This window comes from Cuculus canorus, chromosome 1 (assembly GCF_017976375.1).
Source record: "Cuculus canorus isolate bCucCan1 chromosome 1, bCucCan1.pri, whole genome shotgun sequence".
Lineage (NCBI taxonomy): Eukaryota > Metazoa > Chordata > Aves > Cuculiformes > Cuculidae > Cuculus > Cuculus canorus.
Window position 1 is genome coordinate 96,599,086 of NC_071401.1, and position 24,873 is coordinate 96,623,958.

At 39.5% G+C, this 24,873-nt stretch overlaps 1 protein-coding gene across 5 annotated transcripts in view; it reads right to left on the reverse strand.

The window, feature by feature from the left end:
- Positions 1–217: 217 nt before the first annotated feature.
- The window catches only part of ITSN1 (intersectin 1), a 133,389-nt gene continuing 108,733 nt past the window's right edge, over positions 218–24,873 (reverse strand). For 4 of the 5 annotated variants that reach the window (XM_054052039.1, XM_054052037.1, XM_054052021.1 and 1 more), the window contains 12 exons: positions 23,895–24,086; positions 13,264–13,385; positions 12,334–12,440; positions 10,808–10,991; positions 10,232–10,330; positions 9,216–9,383; positions 7,361–7,573; positions 6,705–6,826; positions 4,694–4,776; positions 4,513–4,596; positions 4,050–4,223; positions 218–3,159 (listed from right to left, as the gene is read on the reverse strand). In XM_054052039.1, the coding sequence (XP_053908014.1) occupies positions 3,011–3,159; positions 4,050–4,223; positions 4,513–4,596; positions 4,694–4,776; positions 6,705–6,826; positions 7,361–7,573; positions 9,216–9,383; positions 10,232–10,330; positions 10,808–10,991; positions 12,334–12,440; positions 13,264–13,385; positions 23,895–24,086 (1,697 nt within the window). In that variant the 3' untranslated portion in view covers positions 218–3,010. Of the gene's footprint in view, positions 3,160–4,049; positions 4,224–4,512; positions 4,597–4,693; positions 4,777–6,704; positions 6,827–7,360; positions 7,574–9,215; positions 9,384–10,231; positions 10,331–10,807; positions 10,992–12,333; positions 12,441–13,263; positions 13,386–20,698; positions 23,577–23,894; positions 24,087–24,873 lie in introns of those variants that run through there. The other variant, XM_054052048.1, reaches the window with a different exon arrangement.

Here is a 24,873-nt window from a genome sequence, read left to right on the forward strand (position 1 = left end):
ATACAGCTGTGTGCCTCTCCCTCAACACTTCAGAACACCAGTGGTATTGAAAACAAGCCTACAAGAGCTTGTTTTTTCTCAATGAAAGCACTAGTAGGAAAACAGCTAACTAGTCTCTTTTTCCAGTAAAAGGACTGAGCTTCTGCAGCTTGAAAGTCTGGATGAGCAGGAGGTCTATGCTGCTAAAGTGGGTAGAAGAGCACAAACCTGTAGCAAAGCAATGTGCAAGACTGTGGCATTCCTGAACAGGGAAAACAATCCAGAGTTAATGGGTTTCTACCAACCTTTGGCTAACCCTGGCGAAAAGCAGTTCCATCTGGTAAGCCAATGGTGCTGATATGCTACAGAGCATTGACTATGGGCAAGCGAGAAAACAGTGACATCCCAATGTACAGCCAGCTGGCTCTAAGGGTGTATATACATTCTGCTCCCAATGCACAGGGATTAGGACAAGCTTCCTCTAGGATTAGGCCAATTATGAGGGATTCACATCAGGTATATGAGCCGAACCCCAACTTTCATCATCATGATGTTTGTGTAACTCCTATTGACATGAACACAAGTTAAACATTACTGTGCATTGAGGATAAGTGGGAAATCACGAGCGACGGTGGTCAGGAAGGTGCTTGGTTCTGTTACAATTCCCCAAAACGCACAATCGCACGTGCTCATGACGAGGGTCACAAGCTGAGAGGAGCCCATGCAGTTAAAGGTCCCTCAGTGCCAGCTGAGTCTCAGAGGAAGGTGCAGCTCCTCAAGGCTCCCTTCAAAAACCTGGCCAGGATTTCTGCATTACTCACATGGTCTTTTTTGGTCCTGTTTGTCTATTTTGTTGTTACTGTAATTCATGCTGGTGAAATGATACCATAAAAAAAGCGATGCTACTTTTTAAACACCGAAATGAATGTTCACTGCATATACAGCTACTGAGTAAAATTAGGACAGCAGTAAAAGGTTAGACAATGACATTTAATGTTACTCCATTAATAGATTTTATCACTCTTTTTTACCCTACCACAACAATGTATATTTTCATATACAATATATTTAATAAAATGTATTGATATGGAATTAGGAAAGCATGGGTTTAGTACTATTTACATATTTTAATCAAAACAATTTTCTAAACAACATTGAAAAATAGAAACTTAAAGTTCTCTTAACCGTGTTTTCAGCCAGTTAGTGGTAAACAAATGCATGCCTAGGAAGTCACACTCCCTCTAAAATGTGGTCAGTTGAAAGTTTCTAACTAAAGTGTGTATCTCTGTTTTGTTTCAAAAAATACATAAGTATGTCTGTCATTTCTGATACAAAATTCTACACTATCTTCAATAAATAAATAATAAAGCGATTCTGAAAAGTATGAAATGTAAACTTTGTTGTCTCTCCAACATACATTTTTTTTTTTTCCCATTGCTTGAAACATTACAGTGGTCTTGTACGAAATTATAATACACAGACACTTCCCAGCACAGTTTACACTTATTACCATACTGTAGCTACCTATCCGTTATGAATATATCCTAATTTCCTAAAGGAAATCTTTAAGACTTGTAGTGCTAGAGAACACCGCCTATACAAGAAAAGTGGAAACCAGTACTGAAAGGACATGCAAGGAACACCAAAACCTAACAACAGGCTCCACAAGAACGTTCACATGCTAATGAAACAGGCCAACAACTTCCATTCAGAAATAAAGTCCTTACAAAAATACCAGTGTATGTATGACAGGTCATGAACAAAATGAATCCATTCAAACAAAGAGGAATTTTACTTTTAGGGGTCTATTGTCTCTCGGGCCCAGACTCAGCAAAGCACTTACGTGTGTGCTTATGGGAAACAAGACGTAAGTGCATGCTTAAAGCTGGGGGCTTTGCCAAACAGGGAAAATTTGCTGGATGTGGGCCTACACCTGTGTATTCATCAAATTCAACGGATACACAAGCCCTGGTATTCCCCTAGATGACGAGGCTTTTACTTTGGGGTTACCCATTTGGTGCCATCACAAGCACTCCGTTTCTGGTTGCATCCAGTATGTCTGCCACCAAACCTGTGATCACCCTGGCTTGCCACAAACACCTTCATGAACTCAGTAACGCGACGTCCAACAGAGTTAGGCACAGTACAATTTAATAACTCATCATCACTTTGCAAACTAGACTCTGCAGGGTAGAAACTACCTTCCTAAGCTAGAGCCTTGACTTCCTTTTCTTCCCACTGCAGATGACGGATTATCCATCTGTGGTCACACAGCCAAGCAGCAGTAGTAAAATAGGATCGCAGTGGTACAGCACAACATTCAGCAGGGCTCCGTGTTCCTGTTTGAACATCTACAGTCCTACAGAAAACTTCCAAAGGTATCAAGTGGGTGAACTCTTCTGGAGTGCAATTCATTTCTGTGCAGAAGGCCTGTACATCATTAATTTTCAGGGGCAACGTGAGTCATGAAGTGGTATGTTAATAGAATTTTCTCTGTTTATAGATATATACTATTTATTTTCTAAGTCTTTTCAGTACCACCATGAAGATCTTCGAAGATCTTCTCACTGCACAACTGCTCCTTCCATTCACATTACATTTACACAACACTTTGCTGAGCAATAGGCACAGAATTCCTTAAGGGGGAAAACCCTGCAGAAAGCCTCCAAACCATACCAACATCGCCTTCTTCATGAAAATCAAAGAGTAGGGTAACTGGAGCAAGCACAGCAACCTCTGTGGTTTGCCAGCCTTTCAGACTGGAGCACAACAAACAACCAGGTTATTTCGCAAACCCAGGAAACTAACCTCAAATTCCACACAGAGAAACTGAGGGAGATCTCCTCACTAAATTGGGAATAATTTTTCTAGTGAGAATTATCAAGGCACAAAGATGCTCCTGTTTGCTTTGATAACCCTCTCATGTGTGAAGGGCAAGCAGTAGTTTCATACCACACCAATAAGGATTTTGCTTCTGCAGACGCCCATTGCAGTGAACTCAGAGTGAAATAAAACATTGGACCCTTGTCTTCTAAGGCTCATCAAATAATTGCAGGTCTAGTCGGACGACTATCTCTCCTGTTGGGACTTCATGCAGAAGGAGACACTTTGTAACTGGTCCCTTTGAACCCTGATCCTTCTTAATGTCCGCCACACGGATCTCTGTCCTGCCCAAAAAGTCTGAAATGCAAAAAGACAGCATGTTTAGGAATGACACAACTGTTCTACGTTGCAATAAAATGCTGATTTGTGGAAGGAACTAACCTTCCATCTACATACAAAGCAAAAGGAGAAAATAAGTCTTCAGTCCACCTGTATTTTTGTAGTTCAAGAAGGCCAAAGGCTGCCAATCTGCATAGAAGAGGATTTTAGCTGGACCATATATATCAGACAGGAGCAACATTAAGATAAAAGGTCCCATGTAATTCACAGCTTCCCAGCTCAAGGCCGCTGTACAGTTCAAACTGAGTGCAAAGACCGCTAAAGATGTTAAGCCAAGGAGTGCCTCACAGGAGTAATGAGGTCAATGGGCCAACTGGTGCTGGCCAGATCAATGACAGTCCTATCCAAATAATTCCTGAGAGATCATGACTTCAACATACACTCTTCAGCGCTCCATGTCTATTCCAGATTATTAAATAAGAATGGGTTATGAACCTTTGGTTTATTTTTGCCACTGTTATTGCATATTGCAGGAATGTGAAGATACTTCTTTTCCTCCTGCATTAATCTATGAATTTGCAAACAGCATTCAGAGTTTTTAAAGACTCAGCAGAACTGTGAACCACATTTTAGTTGTAGTGAAGTCGCATGAGAAAGGAAACCCACAAAATTTCAGAGACAGCTTCATTCTTTTTGTGCTGATACTAGCATGACTCCACTGGGGAGCAAGAGTGAGTAGGCTCCCAATATGCTAAGGGATTCAATACTGGGGTTAGACTAGATGATCCTTAAAGGTCCCTTCCAACCCAAACCTTTTTCTGATTCTAGGATTCACCTCAGCGGGTGTGCACCTCTTCAAAACAGGAGATTTGAAAATACCGTTGAAAGGGTGGCAGCCCCCTACGTACCGTCTGGGGAGAACTGGTCCCTCTCAAACACCGTAATGCAGAGCACGTCCTGCTCAAGGTCTTTGATAAAGAACTGGCAGTTGGAGTTCCACTTTGGATTGAGGGTGTCCTGTATCGTCTTGGTGATGTGGCACTGAGAGCCCATCGTCACCTCACAGTATGGGTTACTCTTTCCTGGGAAGATGGAAACAAACAGAAAAAAGTAATCATATTTTTAGGTGTGTGATCCTCCTCCTAAATATTCTTTTACTCTTTTACTTAGCCAATTGAAGGACTGTGGCCTCACTGCCATTATAATGAACAGGGACACAATTCTGCAAGGCACCAACCACCTTCTCCTCTTCGTTTTAGGAAATGGCTTCATTAAACAAAACCATGGTTTGGGCAGCACCTCCTTCAAAGTCAGTCAGACAAATAGGAATGTCTTCCTCAAAGAGCATTATGAAAAAGCCAAGGCACTTACCATGGGACCTGCAAGGTTTTAGTTCAATGCCTTCAACAATATTCACCATCAATCTCCCAATGCCTGTTGCTCTTTGTGAGCGAACTGTGTTGGAACAGAAGAGGAGAGAGAGAAGTCATTAACATATTTTCCTGCCATGGACTTTTCAACAAAAGACGAGTCCCCATATCCCATGCTGTACCTAAGTAGGCTTTCTCCCTCTTCTTCTTTTCGGTCTCTATATAAAGTTCTGAAGCAGCTTTGATCTTTTGAACCCAGGCAGTCCTTCAGAAGGAAAGGAAAAAAAGTTGTAAAATACCTATTTTTCCTCCCTGGAGCACAGCAGACAAAATTAAAGCTGTCCCTCCTTCCCAATCACTTGCAGTCTAAGGCTATGGTCCATTACAGGCTCTGCTACACTGAAGCTCTCTGCCTGGAAGAGATCTTAGAGGAAATCATAGCACCTGTAGAATAATTTAAATGTACCAAGCTAGCAGATCCCACCATGCAAAGTTGAAAAGAATCACAAGCAGGAGGGACTTGGTGAGAAACCAAAAGGTATAGATAACAGGTTTGCATTCACCACGCCTTTTGCTTTATTGTAATAAACTCACTTCTTGCAGCCAGTAGATACTAGACAGCTATGTTGCAGAAGTGGCCACTTTTCTTGATCCCTGAGGATTCATACCAAAATCCTTCTGAGTCACAGGACACATGAAGCACACGCTCAGGGAGTACACAGATGATGAATGACTGTGGTTGCCTATGGGCCCTTCTGGGAAACAATTTCATACTTAATGAGACTGAGTGGAAAAATTGACAGAGAAAAAGTGTGGAAGAAGGAGTCTCAAAGGACCTCAAGGTTTTAGAAGAATTGTTATGACATACAAGGGAACCTGAGACCTGAGTTGAGGCACAATAAGAGAATCTAGAAGTTAAGCATCCATTTCTGATCCCAAAACAAAGAGCTGCTGCTCTACAGGGCATTGCAGCTACTTACATAGGCCTGGATTCGTGCCTGAACACTCACCTGCATTATGCAGGGAGAGCTGTTTAAGAAAACAAAACACAGTACAATTCTGTCTTCCAACTCAGCTCTAAATGGTAAATGGCAGCTTCAGAAGTATACTAAGCCTTAAAAAGACCTTAAAAAAGGTCTTTTAAGATTAAATGGACAAATTAATCACTCATTGATGCCAATATTTCATTTCTGTTGTTCTTAGTTAAAAGCAAGTAAATGATGAAAACCTGGAGGCATCTCATCTAAAATTCTGTATTTATTTAACAAGCAATTCTGGCATAAAAGAAAGTCAAACGCTGTATCCCACGTAAGTAAACACATTTGAATAGTGCCTAAATTCGGATAGCAGATCCTATGCATTCTCTCTGTAGTGCACGGAGAGAGGCAGGCACCTCCAGAGGGCGTTCAGTACGTGAAGATCTGACTCCTTCAGTATAGCTTGCCTAAGCAACTGGATGAAGTTCCAGCTAGGTAGGATGAGTGGGGTGCAGAGTTCAGACGTTTCTGACTACTGCAGGGAGTTCTCTGACATAGAACAGATGATTATTGCTGTAGTCTGATTTGTGCAACAGATCCTAGGTTGAAAAGGCTGTGTCAGTTTTCATCACCAAGGGTCTAACCATGATGCTTGTTCCTATTATGGCACAGAGTTAGAGACAGCATCCCGTAGGGACAACACATTTGCAAGCTGGCATAATACAATGTCTACTCTTATATGGGATTTTTTTACGGGACTTTCCAGATTTCACTTTTTAACAAAAGTTGTCTTTCAAGACCTTACATTTGTATAGATAAACTCCTTCAGTGTAATCCTGTCCCTTTAAGCTTGCCAGAAACAAAAAATCATCAGCAGTGTTTTTGAGGTTGCCGATCTTTTGACTGTTTTGGTCTGAACTGAACCTGATTAAAGCTAACTGGATTTAGTTTGGTAGGTTTTTGCTTCAAGTTTTAATCCTGAACCGCTCCTCAATCTCATTCAACATACTGCCATAAAAATGCTTGCACTGGCATAAACAGATATTAACAGATGAAGACAGGATTGCATCTCTTGGCTTCCTTATGCTAACATAATATGCTGTGAAATATGGCCTATGTATCAGCCCTCAGAGTTGTAACATAAACTGCTCAGAAACTGCTGTGCATGTGTATATCATATACATTTGCACCAGTCTTTTCAAATGCAGGCACTTACCTTTCATTAATGCTTTCTGCCCGGAGTGTATAGACTCTATCAATGTGGGAGATATGGAAGATGGGCTCGTCTCCAGAAGGGTCTGTGGGTAATTTTACTAGTACCTCATTCAGAAAAATGGGCTGTAAAACATTAGGCAAAGCTAGAGTTCTACTGCATAATATCTGAACAGATGCATTCAACACAGAGTAATTTACAACAGCTTTATCTTGCGCCTGCAGTATCTTTCCCCTTGTGCCTGCCTCCCATCTTTCTTCAGACATATTGTTTTTAAAAACGGTCTTATTATCAAAGATACAGATGCCTCTAGAGTCTGGGAACACTTTTACTGAAGTAAGCAAGCAACCTCATGAAGCATAGCAATTTCTCCTTTCTCACAAGGAGCAGCAAACACTACTGTCCTCATCACTCCCTGATACACAGGACTTCTGTTGAAGAGGTTGTATTAGCAAAACCCCCAAAGCATCTTCGTTTGTCTAGCTAAAGCAAGCAACCAGTTTTTTCCCCATTAGTCCCTGGAATTCGAAGCATATGTCAAAGCTTTCAAACCTCTTCTGTATAAAGGCTATTGCCCACACACCCAGTATGTGAACTACTGCATGCTACACACACTGTTAGCATAAAGCCATCTTTGCCACCATTTAAGCGGTACTTACAGTTTTGTACATTTTGTATTGCAGATTAGACTTGGGGCTGAAGACCTTGTCTGTGCCAGAAGAGCCCAGAGGTTTTATGATCTGAGTCAGGAGAAGGAAATCGTTGAACAGAAAGCCATACAGTTCCTTGTTACTCTTGGCTTTATAGAGTTTCCCACTGTGCAGAAACTTGCGTGGTCCCAAGCAGTTTGTAACAGAATTAAATACGAGTTGCTGCGAAAAGTAGAAGAAGAACAACAACGCACTGTATAAAGTAAAACAATCGAGGTTCCCCTGAAAGAGATCAAATATAGTTTTGAGTCCTGACATTGGTTTCAATCTGTGTCACAGGGATGATGAACAATGTCTCTGCCTTGTGCATGATAAGCAGTGCAAGTCATAGAAAGACTATATGAAAATTTAGTTTAGTGCAGCCCATTAATTGTACAGGGCAAGGCCTGGACAGTCAGAAAGAAGCCAAAAGCATTTGTGCCTCCTCTTAAATTTCTCTGCCACGCACATGCATCTCTGTGAGTGGAACTGAGCTGATGATGACTTCTCCTGGATTACCAGTAGTTATGCAAATGGCCTCTCCAAACACTGAGCTTTCTTAACAAGGCCTAGATTTCTGAATTTTGATTTTCATCCATTAAAACACACCAAAGGACTTCCATATAACCCGTCTGTGTATACTCATGATGCCTGGAGTCAGAGGGCAGTTGCTGACCAGTGGCTGGAAATGGCTGAATTTAAGACTCATGTGGCGATTGTTAACAGATGAGTAGAGGTTTGTCCTTTCCTGGAGTGTAATTGTCAGGTTTATTTTCACTAGGTAATGGTAGAGTTCTTGCCATCCTAGTTGGCCAGGCAGCTAGATCTAGAGTGGCTCTTTTTGCAGATTAGAAACATCTGAGCCAGAAAAGTGAAGAAAGGTCAGATGACTCCTTGGAACAGATTCAAGACTGCTACCAGCATTGCTGTGTCAGCAAGCAGTCAGTTGGTCTTTCAGGTAATATTTTTGGTGTTCCAGGGTCAGACATCATGTACAGAAGACAAAAGTAGATGCCTTTCTTCAAAGAGCAGTTATAAGACACCTGAATGTGACTTTGACCCTTCTGAAATTGTCATACCTGTCTTTGTCCATAACAGTTAAATTTCCTCAGATGTAATACAATGTTTTACAGTTTTTATAAACCAACCAGTGCTTACTATTTTATCTTCTAGAACTGAAAACTCAATGAATTAATTGAAAATTAAGTTGTGATCCGTCTGCCTCTTTTATCTTCCCCAACAATAGGGAGGCCATCAAAATATCCTTCATCCTTTTGTAGGACACCAACACCATTTTCATTATAGTTTCAGTAGAGAAATGTAGCACATTGCCTTAAAAAATAATGTCATGGGAGGCAGCAATTCTGTCTGTAAAGTCACGAGAGACTTGATTAGTATTCTTGAATTTTCAAACTGTTATCACAGAAAATATTTTCTGTGATGAGATTTAAAGCACTAAAGGCTGGTCAAGTATAGCTTCAGGATGAGATGCAGCAGTAAAGTAACCATACTATTATAAAGAGCTATGAAACCACATGCTTGGGGTTGAAAATTGCAGCATCAAACCTGGCACCAGTCCAGAGGCAGGCAACAAAAGCAGCATTTATCATATAGAAGGCCATAACACAAGCAGCAAAAAGGATTATGTGCAATAGTGAAAGGGAGTTAAAGAAAGATGAAAACAAAAGATTGAAGATTATTTATACGACTTGATTAATTACACTGTTTGTCCCTTGATGCAGTGCCATAAGTGAGCCATGGTTTCTTCCCGACCGGTGGAGAAGTGGACCCATATTTGCATTACTCTAGATAGCACTTTGTTTACCTCTGACAGGCCTTCGCACTGAACGTGAGCCTGGATCCACTCCAGCCTATCTGAATTTTCCTTCTCCCGCACTCCTTCATTTACTTGAGAACATAATTCCTCTGCTTTCTCAAGAGCATGCTTCAAGTGACTGTGGTCAGGGTGGTTTTCAGGAGTGTTTTCTATTATCTATAGGTAAATAAAACACATTAGCCTTTTCTGTTATATGTGGTTAAATTGAATTCATATTGTCAGCCCTACACTTCTGTTTTATTTCTTTATTTTCATCAAATAGCCAATATGTTCCAAATTTCTTCTCCTCCGTGACAAACACAATAAATAGGAGACAAACTCACAGTCTGTATGTGAGCAGCTGAAATGAATGCCGGCCTGCAAAGCCTTTACCTCAGTACACTGCTGAGTCTTCTGACAGAAGTATGCAAATTCGAGCCATATAGAGAAATATATATATGCCTATTTAGGGAATATCATAAATGCCAACATCCAATTTACAATCGTCTTCTGTGAAAGTCTTAGGCCAACTTCAATAGCATTATTCAGGACGGTAAGTGTTAGGCAACAAATGAAAGTTAGAAAAGGGTTGCAAGTCATCCGTCAACATAAGCTGCACAGTAGTAACTTGCAACAATTTGGCATCCAGGCTTGCAGCACACTGAATGTCATCTATGAGACTCTGGGGAGGGAATGACACTGCAGAAAATGGCAAAGATGAGCATAAGACCGATCCATTATTCCTGCTATATGAATTTTAATGTCTTCATTCAGCACTTACCGCCTTCAGGTTCTTTGTGTGCAAGTTCCACCTCTGTTTCCAATAGAAACCCAGAGTAATTTGACTGAAGCCAAACAAGTTACCACATTTGCTCTGGTGTGATCAAATATAAAAGGATACCCCACATTTCCTAGCACATCCGATATCTAACAGTGATAAAGCTTGACACAAACAAGGAAACTGCCTTGTAATTAAGTTATAAGCAAAGCAGCATAAAAAACACAATCTTTGCAAAAGGACGTACATTCTTAATTATTAGTGGGTATCTTGTTACCCGTTGCATAGGCTTTAGTAGAAAACTTGATAGTGGCATTCCTTTACAGCGAGGATCCATTGCTAACCTCTGAAACATTAGAGAGGTAAAATGGTGTTAGTCAGTTTGTTTAAAACCTTGCAAAATGAGCTCCTCCAAGAAAGAAAAAGGTACGGCAACAAATGAACACCATGCCTCAGCTAAATCTGCTCTGGGATCACAAACTCTGTCAGTGCAGTAGAATTTCTTGTACCTTTTACAACATATTCTTCACTTGCTCTGTCTGCACAAGAGAAGGGCCTCTTCTTACTATCTCAGTACTAATTGTTTCTTACTGTCCCAGCGTTTTGCAGAAAACCTGTTATTAAACAATTATGACTCTATAGTTCTTTGAAAAAACATATTCCTTCAATGAAAACATGTACACCTTCAATGAGTGCTTAAGTCTGAAGATTCTTCATTCTAGCCCAACACAGTGCACTGTTTCAGATTATGTTCTGCAAATTAGCAAAATGATGAGGAAAATTTACAGTGTATAAAATTCATGGTGATTCCTTCTTTTCTTACTTTAACAAACTCCTTGAACTCGGGGACTTCATCTGTTTTCTGCTGGATGAGCGCTGCCCCATTGAGCTGGCAGCTACAGAATCGAATGTAAGGTTGCATGTGTGGCAGCTGAGCTGTCAGTATGTCACCAATCATTTTCACTGGCATCTTCTCTCCAGACATCTTCTTACGCACACGCAAAGCCCTAAACATGAAAAGGTCATGTGTGCTTTATAAGTAGACTAAAGAATGAGGCCTCATTTATCAAATAAATGCTTTGAATATTATTCAATATTGAAATAAAGAAACCCTGAATAATAAACAGATGTATTGTAAGAGTACAACAATCAAGATTGCACCCTCCAATAACAATGTTTTTCCCTCCTGTTGTCACCAACCTGTTATTTGACATTAATGTAATGCCAGGTCAGACACGGTATTAAAAGGAGTGTAATTTCCTTTTTAAATACTTTAGAGAGAGAGTAACAGATATGCTCTTTAATGAGGGATAAAAGCCTTACCACTACTTTAAGCTCAAGGCTACTTCTGCTTTAGTTTCGTTTCCTAAGGAAAGGAGGTTTATTGTCATTGACCTGCTTGCATTTGTCTTATCACTGTCACAACTTCCCAGCTTGTAGGCCATATACAAAAAAGGGGACATCTCAAAGTTATGTGCTTGATGATCATAATGGTCTTTCACTACCTAAACAATTATAAAATCCCTGTAAGATCAACAAGAATTAGCAGCTTGGTAGGGAAAAAAAGAACTTCACTAATCCTCTTGCTTAAGAAGATGGAGATTTAATTCAGTCCTTACTTTGTTTCTCTGGCAATGACCAGATGAGCAACCTGTGTGCACGTGCCTCCAAACCAGCCACAGCATTTACCGTGTCTTGCTAAAGAAGTAGAGATGGGTGAGAAGAATGCAAGCAGGAAGGCTGGAACCATCAGAGATCACGGAGAATGAAGGGAGAAATAAGTGTACTTGCACTGTGTGGAGTTTCATGGTAGAGTTGGGGTTGCAGTAGTTGGAGACTTTGAAAAGAAGGATGCAGCGTGCACTGGACACAAACCCATAAACCCAGGCTTTGTTGGCATCGTTTTCTCACAATACAACCCACTCTGGTGTTATAAGCCTAGAGTAACTAAACAAATGCGTCTATTAACTCAGAATAAGGGAGGCAGAGATGGCTGTGCTTCGTTTCATGTTCAGAGATAAATAGGACTGGAACTGGGTATGAGCTGTGACAGAGACAGAAGACTAGCAGTCACTAGTCTTCAGGAGAGGTTGATCTTGACTTCTGGAGCACATGCACAGCAAGAGCAAAGTAAGTGCAAATACTTAGCAAAGAACTACTGGATTTTTTTCAACAAAAAACAATAAGTCACAGCAAACATTGTTAATATTTTGCTTTTTCCAACAAGGAAAAATGCATGGCCCTCCTTGTTACTACTTGCATAAGTGTAACTTCCACACAGCTATAAGGAGAAGTTGGGGAAGAGGTCTACGATTTTGCTGTTGCCAAGTATGGGGGAAAAATACTTACTTCAGTAGTTTTATATTGCACATAATCAGCTCCTTCCAATTAACAAAAATCATAGCAACTTCTTTTTCTGTTAGCAGCTCAGATTCCATCAGTGGCTTCTGGAAGATCTATAAATTCAGAAAATTAAGCAATTTAGAACGTACATGGTAGGTATAATCAAAGTGACTAAGACTGATGATGCCATCGTTTCCTTAGTCTGAAGGTGAGACAATTTTACCTAAGAGCAGCACTTGACACTCAGTGGAAGAGACTTCAAACATGCGCTGTGCCCTAGAGATCCATAGTGTTCCCTGATAATATGTTTGTGATCAGTGTATGGCTTTAAAAGAGAATACTCTAAATTTGTGTTGGTGGTGTTAATCATGACTTGGATAATCTGTTAGAAACTTGGGAATTTTAGTCAGAGGTCTCCTGCAAAACATCCCAAGATTACTTTAATAATACAACTGAAAATACGTTTTAATTTGGACTTTTTTATGGAAGCTTCAATTTACCTCACAGTGTCTCAGGTTTGCATATCTTGACTTCTTTTTGAAAAAGGGCTTTCCCTCTCTCTCAAAAGAATTGTCTAAATCAGTTGCCTGTACTAATACCCCTTGTTTTCCACATAAGAGATGCACCTTCTAATATTTAAAGACAATCACAGTAAGTGATAACTTGAGAGTCACTGTGAATGTGGAAAGAGTAATACTTTAAACATCAGTGTCTTGGCAACAGTAACACAAGGGCTTAACATTAGTTGCACTCAAATCCATATGCACACACATAAATATCTATATCTCTCCATATAGATATGAAAATTCCATACAGACCATCCCTAGGAAGTCAAACACAGAGGTGATATAAAATGAGTTTGCACAATGAAATTATTTATTTATTTTAAAAAATGAGTGATTAAAACCTACACCTAAAGCTGCTGTGCTGTCTTACCTCTGTAACCAACTGCAGATCATTTACATAGTTCTCTTCTGTGACAATGAGCTCATGGATGTAGCCCTGCCTTTTTCTTTCAGTAGGCGTTAACATATCCAGAAGATGCAAGTCTGCACACCCTGGAAAACACAAAAGGACCCTAGATTTTACTTAAAATCGTTTGCAAATTGGTTCAGATCTGTAGCAGTTCAAGTAACGCTTAATGAACAGTAACGACTGCCTGTTCAGTGCACTTAATCATTATTCACAGGTAGTGGCACAATAGCAACGGTTCATCTCTTAGTGACTCACAACGTCACTAAGACATCTCTAACCTCACTCTGCTGTTCACCATCCCCTTTAATTGTGTCATTCAACTGCAGCCACACAGCCAAACAAATCCCCAAATGGATCACTGTTAATAAAAAAAGGGGCAAAGACTTCATCTGGTATCACTGCCAAGTAAAATGCAGAGATGTCCTAAAAGGGAATAGAATTAGGAAAGACTTCCACAAAACCTTAACATTCTGATGGGTACTTTGGAATCATAAGCAAGCCCTCGACTTATGGATACTTTAAATTCAAGGTTAGCCTTTATGCGTCTGGTCAAAGTAGGCATCCTAACCAAGAAGGGACTGTAGAGCTCATTTACTTTCTTCACCTTCATTCCTTCTAAGTTTTTTAAGGACTTGAGCCAGAATACATGAAGGGCAGTGGAGACCACTCAACAGCTTTCATTAATTTATAGCCCAAGTCAAAGGGGTTAATTCTTGTTCTACTTCTCCTTTAAAAGCATGCAAAACATTTATAACTAAGAGCCTATTTTCCACCAGTTTTGTCCTTTTATTTTTGCAAACCACTTCCCTTGTACTTATCCTGTGAGGATGCTAGAACTTTTGCATAAATTCTAGAATCTCAAATTTTATTTTCAATTCTGAATTAGAATAGAACATGTAATTATGTTTTTTCCTGTAAGACAGTATTTTTCAGCTGAGCTTAGTTGCCTTCTGACACTTTCAAGCAGAACGTTTTCTTCCATTTTCACTTTTAACACAGTGAGGGCCACGAAGATGATCAGAGGGCCGGAGCACCTCCCATACAAGCACGGGCTGAGAGAGTTGGGGTTGTTCAGTCTGGAGAAGAGAAGGCTCCAAGGAGACCTTATAGCAGCCTTCCAGTACTTACAGGGGGCCTGCAGCAAAGCTGGGGAGGTGCTCTTTATCAGGGAGTGCCAGGATTTCATAATTTTAAGCTGAAAGAGGGTAGATTTAGACTAGGTATCAGGAAGGAATTTTTTCCTGTGAGGGTGGTGAGGCACAGGTTTCCCAGGGAAGCTGTGGCTGCCCCATCCCTGAAGGTGTTCAAGACCAGGTTGGATGAGGCTCTGAGCAGCCTGGTCTGCTGGGAGGTGTCTCTGCCCATGGCAGGGGGCTGGAACTAGATGATCTTTATGGTCCCTTCCAACACAAACCATTCTGTGACCCTATGCATTTCAAAAAGGAAATGGGCTTTCAAACAGGTTTAAAAATTAGGTTTAAAAAATGCACTACTTAGAACCATTTCTACTCAATCAAAATTCTTGTTTAATTATTTCTCAGAATACCCAGCAAGGAATGGACAAATTCAGTACATTCCCATAGAAACAGACTTATGGAAAAAGTTCTGACTGAAAAATATTCAAGGAGACCTTCACTTTGCGAGATTTGAAATGGTCATTTTTTTTTTTAACATTGTTCACAAGCACTAACAATGACCCCAACCTACTGAGATCTGCCAGATCTCAACTGCTTGTAATTGCACCACACCCAAGACAACTCCTTCAGTATTTGCTTATAAAGTTAACACTCAGACATAATTTACTGCATTTTTAGTTTCCTGAATATAATTCAGGAGTTGACTCTGCCCTATGCCACTAGCAAGGTCCATATGTATCACCATAAAGTTATTCATGGATTATCTTCATCTGCTGCTTCAACTAATCTGTGCTCCTGAAAAGGCACTGATAGATTTGACTGCAAAAAAAATCCAAAAAGCAGATACAGACAGTCAAGGTACTTGCCTCTATGATTAAGAAGCTGAAAACAGATCAGATTGGAAGCATAAGCATATTGATAACGCTCCAAGGTGCAGTACATTGCTGTTCTTTAGAAGATGCTATTGAAACTTCACTTGAAACAAAAAGGATGTTTTTGAGAATTATCAGTGAAATGCCAAAATAATCATAAGACTATGCATGTTTCAAAAGCTAAAAGTTCAATTTCTGTTTAACAAGTTACTCTTTTCCAAGCATTTTCTGTTATTGCGTAAATCAGAGATATCATAAACAGAATTGGCTCTTCCCATGCACTGTCCACTCCATTAAAAATGAACTAAGTGTTTAATTATTTTTATCCAGAGACGGGGGAAGTTTACTGTTCAAAGGTGCTGACGACCTTGGTTTGAGTGGCTTCCAACCACCAGTCTTTTAGAGAAGGCATTTAACAATTTGAATCATAATATATCTTAGCAGCTAGCTTGACAGTCTGCCAAATGGGACACAAATTATCTACCTTGGAACACTAAGTATTTGGGAAAATAGCCTGCTTCAGTCTGAGCAGAACATTGAGGAGACACTTTTCTGATAAGGTACTTCCCTCATGAGGCACTCAAGTACTAAGGTTTTTCTTGTCTGTATTAAAGACAGCAAAGAAGAACTGGGTTCCTTTCCAAAGGGAAATGTCAGGCCATTGAGCTCTGGCTAGTTTTTCACGGACACTGAAGTGCTGTGCAAACTACTTTTATGCACATTCACATTCCACTTGCAGCTGTAATAATACCATTTGTGAATTCAGTTCACTAAAAGAGACTCCTGCTAGGGCCTAGAAAACACCCTTGATATCGGACATTTCCACTGACAGATGGGAAAGCTCTGCTGTGGGTAAAGTACAGGACCTTACCTCAGTGTAGAACTGGTTAATGATCCTAACTTAGAGCACGCAGATAGTCCCTCGTGCATATAGCCATTCCGGCACTTAAAATCAGGCACTGGCATTTGTCTTTTCAGTTACCGAGTCCCCGACTCTTTCATATTTTTTCTCCTGTTCTGAGCAAGCAGTGCTGGATCGCATCTGGTAGACGTCAAATTTGAATCCTGAGCTACAAACAATCTAGTAAATGCAGAAAAGAATGGGGAAATTACAATACCTAACTCGCTATATTCACAGAACTGTGAATAAACGAATGTCTGCCCTTTAACTGAATAACCAGTACGATCCCAAGCAGAGGCATTCGCACACACACTCACTAGACCGGTGACTCTGTCTGGACTTACAGAATCAACAAACCCTATAACTAGAAATCCGTGCTTTAACCTCCTATCACAATTGGAACTGTAGGACTAAGGGATTCTAGAAATGTAAGAAATCCTTTCAAATACCATTGTAAGAAGAAAACTTTCTTCTCCTTTTCCTTACAAAGTCAGCCCTGAAAACATGGGTTTTACAAACTAACCACTGAGCACGAAAGCAATGCACAAGAGATGCTGCCTTTTCAGAAGGAAGGTTTTGCTGTACAATTCACCAACCTACATGTGGGCACAACTTCTCATTTCTTCTAACTTGGGGAGATTTTCTAAACAATGTAACTGCCAGATTTCACTACAAACCTCATGCTAGCTGAGTCTGTAATGACAAATTCAGTGTAGATGAGAATCTGTTCTATTACAGGGAAACTAGAAGCAGTAAAAAAATTATGTCACAGGTTTCCTTCAAAACCTTAAGCGAAGAGAAATAGCACTCCTGGCAGCATGATAGTATTCCTTCACTCAAATTATATCAAAGAATCATAGAATCGTAGAATTACTAGGTGGGAAGGGACCCACTGGGTCATGGAGTCCAACCATTCCTAACGCTCCCTAAACCATACCCCTCAGCACCTTGTCCACCCGTCCCTTAAACACCTCCAGGGAAGGTGACTCAACACCTCCCTGGGCAACCTATTCCAGTGCCCAATGACCCTTTCCATGAAAAAATTTTTCCTGATGTCAAGCCTGAACCTAGCTTCAGATGCAACCACCAATTTCATCCTGTGGGATGGACCCTCCATTGAGAGGCCATCTCAAGCTTTTCATCAAACAGAACTCTCCATCTCAAGCTCAGTGATGCAAAATCCTGTTTCACAATTACTTTCAACAATTTCAGCACATTTACAATTTCTCAACTGGTGTAGATGAGTTTATTGGTAGAGCAGAGTATTTTATTCTGGGATGATGGAAGCAGGATCTAGAAACAAGTCTGAAAAGTCTAACTCGCAAAATATTAAGCACTACCGTGTTTTTGCTAAGATCGGACACCACCAATACACGTGCTCCCACCTCCTGTTCACATCTGTCAGCTGTTGTCAGGTGGAGGAACTGCCACTGCCAATCCTCATAGGCCAAGCAACAGACAGAAGATCCTTCAGCAACCATTTCAATTTTCCTTTTTTTTTTATTTCTAGAGCATATCTTGAGTGCTAAAGGCAAGTTTTGTAGTCCTCAACAACATACACTTGTGAAACACCACCATCATCTTCATTTTGCAATAGCAAAATTTTTCTGCAGTGTTTTAGGTTAATACCTTATTTTCAATGAAAAAAGAATAAAATTCAATATTCAATCAAGGAAGGGAAGGGAATATAGCAAGCAAGATTGTCTTCAAGCAAGGAAGTCTACTAAGTCCTTTCAGAAAAAAACAGAACATGTCTACCCCTCCCTTTCCAGAATCTGCTTGGTGAGGATAAAATGTATATGTGAGGGCATGGATGCATCTAAAAACAAAGTGGCAGAGTTAACTGACTCCTGGACCGGTTTAGATCATCAGGTAACTTTAAATCTCACCTCTGAATTATGACCCAGGACCTATCTTAAGCCCCTGACCACTTACTGTACAGTAACAGCAAATCAGTCAAGAGCATCGGCAATGGATCCAAGCTAAAAAAAACCTGCAGTCCAATTTTACACTGTCTTCTACAAAAAATAAAGATGCTGTATAGGTATTCCTCCTTGAGTCAGAAATGTGATAACTAAACGCAGTATTCCAAAAGTTAAAATACAAGTTTGGTGGGGTTTTTTTCCCTTTCACAGGCAAACGCTCAGCTATTACCTTTCCTGGCTTTCCCCCAAGAAAGAATTAAAGAGAAGAAATCAAAGAAGATTGATTTTAACACTCATCTGCACCCATAAATACTCCAATGTATGACACAATTCAGCAGAGAAAACTACACCTAGCAGATACAAGTGCAGTGGAAAGAAACACAACTCTGGTTTCAGCCATATAGGCCAGGGCATAGAAAACCTTTACCTGTGACACCAATTCATGCGCAGTTCAGACTAGCACTCTGCCAGTGCTGGAACCAGTTTACAGCTGTAAATCAGTGGGTACCAGCTCAGCCAGCAGCATCAGAGCAGCACTCTGTGAGTACAAACTGGTACATGGACAGACCAAATGCAGAAGTCAGGAAGTGAATGGCATATAGGCACAGAGCTTCCTTCTTGCTGCTAGAGCCGGCTGTCGCCAAGGGGTCAGACTCAAAAAAGATAGGTAGGGCACAAGGAAACAAATTAGAAACTTATGCTAGAAAATGGAGCCAAATTCTGTGATCGAGGAGTACTATAAGGCCACAGGGAACTCAACACCTTCTACAAGCTCTACACTCACTTGCTATAGGACAGCTACCTCGAATATAAACATCCTTCTGTCTACACACACTAACAGCTACCTTTTCCACAAAATCCTTAATTAAAACTATTCTGCAAGATCGAACTTATACTAAAATATGAATTCTTATTTGGTGTTGCTCCATAGGATTAGTAAGAGTTACAGGAGAAGAGTTAAAGGTTTGATTTATATTAGTTTCCAGCTCTAGGCAGACACTGCAATCCAAATTTTTATGCTGAGGAAGAATGTTACAGGGTTACAGGGGTACTTCTTGGGTTCTGGTTTATTTTTAAAAAGAAATTCCCAAATTAAGCTATGCAGAAAGGGGAGGGGAACAAAACAGCTATGAAACTTACTGCAATAAGCTATAGAAGTCTGTTGCATGTATCAGAATTAAGTTTACACATACTATTACTGTTACTAGGTTACGCCAGATAGTTAAGATAACTCTCACGATTTCTCCTCACATGGACAAAACCTCAAAATTAACCCTTATTCATGGTAAAGTACTCCTTTGCAAGCTATCAAACAACAAGTACAAAAGCCCATAAAGTCTACACACAGGAAATGAAGTCTTCATGAAAAGAATTCACGTTTTTAAACTGCATCCAGGACAACCTTCTGAAAACATTCTTTCAGGGTTTGGAATCAAAAGGTCACCTTAGCACTTTCTATTTAGCCAAGTAGCAGCTTGTTACCCAGCTGTCTGTGTGCATGCACTTAGCTTGCACTTTAACTGATTAAATAATATTTGAGCTGTATTGTCCCTAGACCTACTGAAGTTGTCTAAAGAAATGTTAAAAATAAGCCAGTTATTGTAATCAGAAGCTACATATAAAGAGCTATTTAACAAGAAGTTAAATAGCTAGAGTCAATCATCACAAAGAACTAAAAAGAACTACTTTAAAACCAGAGAACAAAACCAGAACATGCTGTTATTTTCCTGCCTTGCAGCAAGGTTATGGCAAGAGACCATTTTCAAATGTGTTCAGTGAGCTCATGGGGACTGAAATAGATGCCACCGAAGCTCCAAAAGAATTAAGATTTAAATAAAACTGAGTCTTAATATAAAGCAAAGCACTCTTGACAAACCAGCATTTTAGACTCTTGCTTGTCTTGGACAGATTTAAAGCACTGGAATTCATATTAACAAATCCCCTGAAAAAACATTCAGGGGAATGCTTCCTCAATAGCTGAATACAGAAGACATTCTTCTCAGGGTAAACAGAAATCTGAACAAAAAAAAAAACCACCACCCCTTGGAGAGGTCTCTAAATCCAGACTCCTCTGCATCTCTCAAGTGACAGCTCCTTTTCCCGAGCTCCTGTGCAAAGGAAAAGATACTTCACAGATAAGAATTAATATAAAGAATGCATTCAATTGACTAGGCAGCAGTGAGACTGCTCTTTTGCTTAATTCTGACTTAAAATACAAATAAAGTGAAAAATCATCTCAATCGGTTTCTTAGTTTTGTCCATGAAAATCTTGTTTCAGCCTTGACTGGGACTAGTGCTTGTTGGCTCTGCAGCCACAAATCCAAGGACCGAACAAACAAGAGTATGGGCACATGTCCATTACAGGAGACGAGCCTTTCTTTGGAAATAGGTTTGTCTGCTGCAGTCTGGATCTGTGGCTTTGTGAGGGGACTGTGTGCCTTAGGAGGTGAAAGAACTTTTCAGTGAACCAGGAAGGAGAGGGAGATCAAAACTGGATTGAGACACAACCTTGAAAAATTATTTTTTTTAATGTAAATAAATAATTCTCTTTATTAAAGAATTGCTTTCATACTCCCTTTGTCATATATCTATATAAACAAAAATTCAGAGAGGTAAGAAAGAATAAGTGCAATATCTTGTTCCCTGCTACTCAAGGGAAATATGCAATTATGAGGAAGATTAAACACTACCATGCCAAGCTCTAATAGTACACTTGAGAACTTTAATAATTGAGTAAATAAACATTGTAAGTATTTCAACAATGAATGTCGATATAAGCCACAATGCTTTGAATATCTTTGTCTAGGATATTTTAAATGCGTTTTGAAATGTTTGCGATTTAACAATAGACTGATTAATAGAACTGTTGCTCTCCTGAGTAATACCCAGTACTCTTCTGTAGGAGGAGTCCTGGCACAACATACTCCAGAGTACAGCGAGTGAGTGAGTGTGTCTACAGAGGACAACTTCAGACTGTTCTTTTCACTTTGGTGGAAATCTGAACACAAGACTTTTAAGAGCACTGTGATTTTGAAAATCTTTCACGAGCCATCACTCTCAGTATTTTTAAGAGGCATGTTAGAAAACATGTAGCCTGAAGGTTATTATAGTAGCTTTATTTTTCTTCTCACTTGAATTGATGAAAAAAGAAAAGCAGCATCTGAATTCCCTATATCCGAAGTATTGCCAATATTTCAATATGTAGAGAAAGTATGTTTCTGGCTTGAAGTCTTAAAAACCAAACTGTCTCTTAGTAGAAGGATTTTTAGTTAAGTTATAGATCTTTCAACACAACAGCTTATTATGGGGAAAACAGAGATACCCTTTCATTAAATTAACATTTTAATGCATGAAATATTCAAATAGTGGAGCAAAATCTGGCTACATCATTCTCAGTACAAAAAAATGGGCACTGAAAATTACAAGTATTATGTTCCGTTCAATTTCTGTCATAGCAGGCAGCATATTTTTCAGCAAGTGGTTATGGCAGAGAAGAAAACTTTTTTTTTATGGCACAGAGGTAAACGGAAAATTTGTGCATGTTAAATACTATCCTAAAAAAAAGAAAATCTGTGCAACTGTGCATGTTTTAAGACTAGAGCTCCTGGCATAAAACACAGAGCCTAAGTCAGTGTAAACCCAAGGTAAAACAACATCTACCAGTATCGTGTCAAAAAATATCAACTGATTTGTAACACATACAAAGCATTGAATAAAGAAACGTGCAAAAGGCTGCAGATAGTCACAATCAATATGAGGAATTATATTGAAATAATATTCAAAGAAACAAGTGTCATTCTGAAAATAAACAAGTGGGCTTCAGGCTATTCTGGTGGCAAATTCATTACATGCACTAATGCCACCTGGTGAATTCTGTGTGTACACAGCAACAAGACAACAAACACATTTTAGTCTATCTTTTATATGAAGAATTTAATTATCTATACATGTAACTAATTTTAAAGGCTGTATTACAGTTGTTAAAGCTGCAAGTTTTTATATATTTATATAATTTACATTCATATTGATGAAATACTGAAGTGCAATTGAATAAGGAGCTTCACTTGTTCTTTGCACCGCATGACAGGTCAGAAGGAAGGAGGCGGGGTAGGAGTATAAATGCTACAACACTGCCAGCATGAAATTTAGAAATCCGTGAAATACATAAACCAGAACATAACTAAATGGTAAAGTAATTAGTAACGGCCATATTGTGCTAGAGGCACTGTGAAGAGGGCAATTCTGCACTGACAGCACCAGGCATTTCATCAAGAGCTTGTAACTAATGCTGGAAAGACAAACATGGCTTAGCTACAGCACATCTGCTACAGAAACTTCACTGCAAGCTCCATTTAATATTAATTTGTATAAATTCCACAGTCTAGTTTAAAAAATGTAAACATTGGAAATTAATTGCAGGGAGATATTTCTATACATTCTTTCTTGTCAGGAAAATTACTTGCTCAAAATGTGTTGTTCCATAGTCATAAAGTAAAAATGAGAAATCAAACTTCACGTAACCAAGATGAAAATAAAGAAGTTAATTCTCAAATCCCACATGAATGTAGCGTTCAAATGATTTCAGCAAGAACTGAAACATTCAAGACAAACACAGACCAGGGTGTTTTCTAACTGTATGCAACTACAAGTAATGTGCAAAATAAAATTAACATAACTAGGATAACAACATTATGCAAGGTTAATGTCTGATGCATTGGAAGGAAGTTAACTTCTTCTCTCCACAACGTAATACACACTCAACAAGGAATACCTGATACATACAATACAATAACTACAACAAAATTCCTTATCTGTAATTGGGCACATTTAAAGTTCCTTAAACCGATTTCAATCCTTCTGTTCTTTTGTAATTAAAAAAAAAAGAAAAAAAGACGACGTATTGACAACACTGGACAAGTGAACAATAAAAAAGAAAGATACATAAAGTCTCAAATTCATGGACATTTGGAACATTTTTAACAGCACATGCAGCATTCCTTGATAGTGGGTCTTTTTGCACAAACAATTGCAATGAAGAAATTTAATTTATACTTTTCCTTTAAAAGGCTAAAATAGATATTTAAAAATAATTTTAAAACTACTAAAAGCACCTGTGCAAAGGTGAAAAAATTAGTTTGGTAACTATGAAAGCCACAAAAGGACCCACTATCCTCTGATTTTTTCGTGTTTTTTGTTTCATTTTAATTTTGCGTCTATATCTGTAGGTAATTAACTCAAACATTGCGATTACATGCAACTAATGTAAAATGAGGTAAACTGCTCTGCAGTGTGTTCTTCTACTCAGAAGGCAGTAGATGATCATGCTGGAAGCCACATGATCAAGGCTGCATCTCCCATCATCCCTCTGGGCAGTGATATGGGATAGTGGGTCTCTTTGAGGACTTTCAAGCCTGAGTGGGGGATGGACAACATATGATTCCTAGAAAAAGGAGGAAAACAACACATAAGCAAAACAAAACAATGAGCAAATTCAAGCTAGGAAAATGAGTCAGGCATATAAACAGCATGGTGCAAAAAATGATAAAGGGAACATGCTACAAAGGGGATGGGAACTAAAAATAAAACAAACATAAAATAAGGTTTGCATTACAGAAGGTCTTCAAAGAGACTTTGACAAGTGCAGCAGTGGTGAAGCTTTGAGTTCTGCAAACCACAGCAGATTCACAGCAATGCTGCATGTTTCATCTTAAAGTACTACACAAACAATCACAGCATGGCAGCAGAGAGGGTCACTTACATTGCTGGCTTGGGTCCATGTCTGTTGTCAGCTTCACATAGTTGGATGGAAAGAGACCCACTTGTCCATTCACCTCCCCTTTCCACCAGTCTGGGTCTTCCTTGTTAAGGACGTTTATAATCTGGCCTTTATTGAACGCTAGCTCATCATCATTCTGTGCAGTGTAGTCATACATGCCAATTACTTGGCACACTGTAAGATAAAGGAAGAGGTCTACCGCACTGGTAATGTTTCAGCAAAACATAAGCTATGCATAAACCAACTCTGAATGCCAAAGAGGTCACAGTACAGTTACAAGGCACTATGCTGATCTGAACCCATCCTACCCCTCTCTCCTGTGCTCCTGTACTGGTGCTCAGCTTAGCCCTCAACAAACTGGCCCAAGGTGATTTACAAAACCCTAAGTTTCCTAGCAGCACTGCTCTCTCAGTCAGCTTACTGAGGGGTCGGGATCGTACTAGGAAGTGCAGAGCACAGCAGTGCAAACTGAGACCAGTGCAACCTGCCTGAAACTGTATCCAAAATATTTTTGTTTGGAAGTGCTTAACAGAAGACTGAAAAAATTAAAAAATTTTATTAAAAAGTCAAAACCCTTCAAGGATATCAGCTGTCTATTGGTAGTTCCCTTTGGCTTTACATATATTTTTTTTTTTTGCCCAAATTTGTTGTACAAATATAAAAATGTACATTTTGCACCCTTTCCAACGTGCTCTGAAAAGTAACTTTTCCAACAGAACTGGCCAATGGACAGAAAAGTCTGGGAAACTTTGAGTTCCGCTACCTGAAGCCTGAAAAAGGCACTTTCTTAGTTACAGCCAGATAGGCTCAACACAGGTCTTTAATTCAACAGAAAGTCGATGGTGCTATCCTGTACAACCACTGAGACATCAGGAACAGAAAGGTCTTGGAAAGGACAAGAAAAATATAAAGCATCCCAGGCCATTTAGGCTGCCCTTCTTGCACCGCAGGACTGCTTCCA